The sequence below is a fragment of the Leptopilina heterotoma genome, unplaced genomic scaffold (assembly GCF_015476425.1).
Source record: "Leptopilina heterotoma isolate Lh14 unplaced genomic scaffold, ASM1547642v1 Lhet_15, whole genome shotgun sequence".
NCBI lineage: Eukaryota > Metazoa > Arthropoda > Insecta > Hymenoptera > Figitidae > Leptopilina > Leptopilina heterotoma.
The window spans coordinates 1,241,091-1,247,090 of NW_025110867.1; the positions used below are offsets into that span (position 1 = coordinate 1,241,091).

At 28.9% G+C, this 6,000-nt stretch overlaps 1 protein-coding gene across 1 annotated transcript in view; it reads right to left on the bottom strand.

Annotated features, from left to right (window-relative positions):
- The window catches only part of LOC122498441 (neprilysin-2-like), a 46,424-nt gene extending 40,914 nt beyond the window's left edge, over positions 1-5,510 (bottom strand). The window contains exon 1 of the mRNA XM_043606162.1: positions 5,298-5,510. Within this exon, the coding sequence (XP_043462097.1) occupies positions 5,298-5,501 (204 nt within the window). The 5' untranslated portion in view covers positions 5,502-5,510. The remainder of the gene's footprint in view (positions 1-5,297) is intronic.
- Positions 5,511-6,000: the final 490 nt, after the last annotated feature.

The following is a 6,000-nucleotide window of genomic DNA, read 5'->3' on the forward strand; positions in this document are numbered from 1 at the left end:
AAAGGAATAAACAATAAAAGACGGTAATTTTCTTTACGACTATGATTGAAATTATTCCCTAAAGTGAATAAAGAAATCTAATTTTATTTCATTTAAAACCCCTTTTTTTGTTGAAACTGTGTATAAACTATATACATAGTTGAAGAGAAACGTTTTCGACAAATTACGCGAACGTGCTACAAATGCGACAATTTTCTGGTTATTTCACTCGAAATCTAAAATGATTATTTTCACGTAGACTTTTGCGCGCAGTGAAAATAAAATAAATAAAAATCACAGTAGGAGTTAAAAAAGTTTAGCCGCAAGAGGAAAAAAATTCGATTTTAGAGGCAAAAAAAATTAACAAACTCTTTAAATTTGAAAATTTATTTATAACATTTATTTATTATACTAAAGTTATTTATTTATTATTTATACTTAGATACTAAATTATTAATTCATATTAAATTGTATATTTGTGTAATTGTTTGTTAAGAAAACATTATTAATTAACCAAACCCGTGTAGAAATTTAACCATGGCCCAAATCGGGGCCAGATCTTTTGATCATTGTGTAGGCCATAACATGGCAATTTCTACACGGGAACTGCACTTTAAAGAAATTTTAATTTTATTGATTCTTTAAAATTAATTTACTTAATAATTTATTTAATTAATTAAGTCACCCAAATAAGAATTTATTTATTTAATTAGCTTAATAATTTGTAAAAAGTTTTCAAATGAAATAGAAAAATTTTATTTTTTGAAAAATTAATTAACCTAACTGTACTTAAAAGTGACTTTAACTTATACTAATTTTGTTTAATTAACTACCTAGTAAAAATTAATTAATCTAGCTTTATTTTAAAATATTGTTAACTTATTAATTTCTATTCATTTATAAACTAAATAAAAAATAAGGTTTTAAATTAAACTAAGTTAATCAATTAAATGAAATTTAGTTAAAATTATTTCAAAGTACAGTCGGGTCAATTAATTTTTTTTGCAAAAAAAATTTTTCTATTTTATTCAAGTACTTTGTATTTTTTAGATAGTTAATTGAAAAAATTAATTAATTAATTTATTTATTTAATTTATTTACGAAATTAGATATTAAATAATGAATAAAACAACTTTGGTTAAATAAATAAATTTTATAATTTTAATAAATATTTGAATTTATCACTCGGTCGTATTAATTTTACAATTTTAGTATATTTTTATTTAATTATTTATTTATTAAAATATTATTTACTGTAATATATTTTTAAAAATAATTTTACTACATTTCATAAAATATTTTCGATTGTATTATTATTAATCCCTTCACAGTCAAGACCAAAATCTCATAAGTGGGCTCAAAATGTCGACAACTTTTTAAAATTTGCGCAAACGACCATACTATTGTTTTTGAAGTCGCTGATTACGAATCCGATATCAGATTTTGAAAATTCAAAATGGCGGATCCAATATAACGGACGACATTTTTAAAAATTCATCGGATTCACTTGAAATTTTTTACTCGGAGGTTTTGGGGGTCGCTGATTACGAATCTGATATCAGATTTAGAAAATTCAAAATGGTGGATCCAATATGGCGGACGACATTATTAAAAATTCATCGGATTCACTTGAAATTTTTTACTCGGTGGTTTTTGGGGTCGCTAATTACGTATCTGATATCCGATTTTGAAAATTCAAAATGGCGGATCCAATATGGCGGACGAAATTTTCAAAAATTTATCGGATTCATTTGACACTCGTTACTCGAGGGTTTTCGCGAATTACGAAAAACTTTTTAAACGATAATAAATACAAAACCTTAACTCCGCAGTCAGTTAGTAAGTATATTACGTTACTAACGACCCCAGAGTGTACCACATAGAGGTATGCGGTCGGATTTTACACTCCTTTATTATTTTTGTTTTTTTAATATTTCTTTTGTTCTTATATTGGATCTGCCATTTTTAAAACCGATATTACATTTTAGTCTACGACATCAACAACAACATCAATCAAAATTACTGGTTGATTGATAATGTTTTAACGTCCGTATCTTTAATTTGTTGATTAATTTTAATTCGTTTTAATTTAATTCGTTAATCAACAAAATTACTGGTTCATATATTGGATCCTCCATTTTCCAAACCAATATTACATTTTTAATCTACGACCTCAATAAACTCCAAGTAACAAGTTTTAACCACCACATTGCATTTTAAAAATCTGATGCTAGATTCGTAATCAGCGACGCCGAGAACACCTGAGTAACAAGTTTTAAGTGAATCCGATGAATTTTTAAAAATGTCGTCCGCCATATTGTATCTGCCATTTTGAATTTTCAAAATCTGATATCGGATTCGTAATCAGCGACCCCGAAAACCCCTGAGTATTAATTTGTTGACTGCCAAGGGGTTAAATACACCTTTTACTAAAATTTTTGAAAGTGAGTTAATAAATAAAATTTGCCGAAAAATTAAGGTATTGTTAACAATAGAAATTAACAATTTTATCTTCAATTCTTAAAAAAATTTTAAAAGTGTACAATTTAGAATTATTTCCTTTAAATTTTAAAATTAAACGATACATGGAAATTTTCTGTTTTTCTGGCCTAATTATGAAAAAAATATGAAAATTTAATAAGATATGAGAATATTTGTTAATTTAAATTAATTAATTGTTAATTTTTCGTAAATTTCAAGAAATTGGAATAAAGGTCAGGTTGAAGGATTAAGCCTTGACCCAAGGTAAGGTTGACATTAGCCTCGAAACCTTACCTTGTGATATGGCTTCTGTAACGTTTGCACGTGCGTTGCCACAACAGATACTTTAACAATTATTCACATTTTAGATAGATTTTTAAAATAATTTTCAAAAAAATAAATAACAAAAAGAACTACAATTTATTTATTTTATTTATTTATTTAAGTAGTAAACGGGCTTACAAAAAAAATAAATGCCCTTTCGTACAAATGTACGAATAATAATTAATAAATTTAAAAAACACAACAATAGTGCTAGGCTGCAGCATCACTTTAACGTGTTAAGTATATGATTTCCCTTAAATTTTCATCTTTTTTTAAAAAACATAATAAGAAAAATAAAAAATTCCTATATTTTAAAAATAGAAATTTTTTAAATTTCTACATCACTTTTTGCACTTGATTAATAAAGAATGTCCATACTTTGTTTATTAAAAATAAAAAATTTATATTTAAAAAACAAGTTTGGTATTTTAGGAAAAAATTTTTAAACAACAAATTTGAGATAAAAAAATAGTCTTTGAAATTAAATTAATTTTTTTTTGAAACTAAATTTCTAAAATTTTGTAGAAAAAATTTCAATTTTCTTGTTGGTTCTTTTATATTTACTTTTCTTTGGTGAAAAAAATATTTTTGGCAGATAGATTATTGTATTTACAAGATGGGGGTCTATGTCATTCATATACTGAAAAGGACTTGAAAAATTATCGGCATTTGGCAGGTATTACGATCAGATAATACACATAGAAGTGGCTTTTATATAAATCGGATAATAAAAAACTGGTAGCGAGCCAATAAACTTTGTATCAATAGTACACTGCTGATTTTAAAATGACGCAACGTCAAAGCAAATACCCTCACACTCATACATTAGATGTATAAAAAAGAAAGAAAAAAATACACCTTTAGCCAATTTTGTTGAATTTCTTTTTCAGCAAAATCTTGAGCCAAAAAATCCGCAGACGTTTATCACTAAAAAAGACTTCTATTAGAGTAAAAGAGGGTAAAAAATATATGTTTTATACATCCGTTCTCAATTGCAATCGGAAAAACAAAATTTCAATAAATCATTGGCAAATTGAATTGAACCGCGAATGTAGCAAAAGGATTTTTTAGTTTTTTAGATTCATTTTACGTTTATTTGAAGTCGGGTTTCTTTTTCTTCTTTTTTCTGACCTAATCTACTAGTTTGCTTGATGGCAATGTAGAAAACTGTCTTAATTTTTTTTTACTTAAATCAAAAAACAATAGTAGAGGCACTTAGTTCAAGCATTGAGTATTAAAGTTACCTAAAGATCTTGGAAAAATAATTTATTCTTTGAGAAATTGAATTTAGTATTATGCACCATAATATTGACTAAATTCATTTTATAGAAAATTTATCTACTATTTCGATTAGCGATAATGTAGAAATCTTTCTTAAAAATTTTTAATTCGTGAAAAATAATAATAGAGGCCTTCAAGGCAGACATTGGACAAAAGAATGGAATTAAGATCTTAATAATATTGCGTGAAAATATTTACTGCCGAATTTCTTGTTTTAAAATTTAAAAATATATTTAGAACTTTGTTAAGAAGTTTCCACTTTAATAGTCTCAGAATCTACACTATTTTTCTTGTCGTAAATGAGAAAATTAAATCGAAGAATATATCTATTATTTCGATTGCTGGTAATGTAGAAATCTATCTCAAGAATTTCCAATACAATCGAAAAATAGTAGTAGAGGCACATAAGGCGGACATTAGGCAATAGAATGGAGTAATAATCTTCAAAATATTGCTTATCGTTTGTGCGATTAAAAGCATAATATTTACTCTAAGTCATAAATTACTATTTCGACAATCGGTAAAGTAGAAAACTGTCTTATTTTTTTAAAAAGTTTAATTAAAAAATAATAGTAAAGGCATTTAGTTCAAGCTTCAGGTAATAAAATTACCTAAACATCTTGAAAAACTAGTTTATTGTTTACGAGATATAGAATGGAAAATTGCGAAATATATGTTATTTGCATTACAGCTAAACTTCCTTTATTTTTAATTTAAAAGTCTATTTGAGAAGTTTATAGTAGTTCCCACTTCAACAGGGTCAAAATAAATCGCTATATTTTGCTATTGAAAAAATCGAATTTAAAAATAAATCTACTATTTCGACTGTCGGTAACGTAGAAATCTAATTTAGAAATTTAAGATACAAGGGAAATCAATAATAGATGTAAAATCGTTAGATTTAAATTAGTATAGGTCGAAGATTAATGCTTCAAAACAAAATATTTTTTCGTCGGTAATGCAGAATTCTATGCTAAAGATGCATCCTAGTAACTAAACTGAATGATAGTAAAATCTTGAAATTTACCGACATTCTTAGTACCAAGCAGAAATCTACTATTTTCGTCTGTCGGTAATGTAGAGATTGTAGATTTTTTTACTTAAATTAAAAAGCAATGGTAGAGGCACTTTGTTTATGGACTAAATAATAGAATTGTATGAAAATTAGAAACAAATAATTTGTAGATTAAGGAGGAATTAGTCGAAATGATGGATTAAGTAGTGTAACTTACGACAGGACTGCATTCGAGTGGCTGTTCGCCTTCCGGCAATGTGGTGATGAGAAATAGAACTGGACTGGTGACAAGTAGGCTAGTGACAAGAAGCATGGCAAATGTGAGTAGGGCCTTGTGAACGGCTTTGCTTCTTCGAAGCCAGAGACATGGCATACAACAGACCCATGACCCTGATTGTTCGTTCCTCTCGTTATTGAGCATTGGCTCGTCGGGAGGTGGCGCAACATCCTCACCACCTGACACCGATGTCGTTGATGAATTGGCATTCTGATCACGAAGCCCCGATGACGACGATGTCGATTGTTGTGGTTGTTGTGCAGCAGCATTTGGGGCTTGGGAGCCGGCCACTTGGGATGTTGATCCACTGCCCGGGGCACACAATGTGCGGGGACTTAGGGGCAAACGGACGGTTGTCTCGCCACGTGAGCGGACCCCACCACCACGGACCCGTCGCCCACCGCCGTAACCCTGGTTCAATGTACACAGAGCCACATTTGCCGGGTGACCCCGAACTTTCGGCCTCAATCACGCCAGACTTTTTATCAAATTCCTTGAATCGCGAATCGTCCAGCTTTGATCGACTCCGATCAATCTTGATAACAACTACCGGGACCATTGAGTTTTCTTAAATCAATATTGGACATTTCTTTTCTTTTTCTCTCTCGCTCTCTCTCTCTCTCTTTCGCCTTGGTTCTCCGCT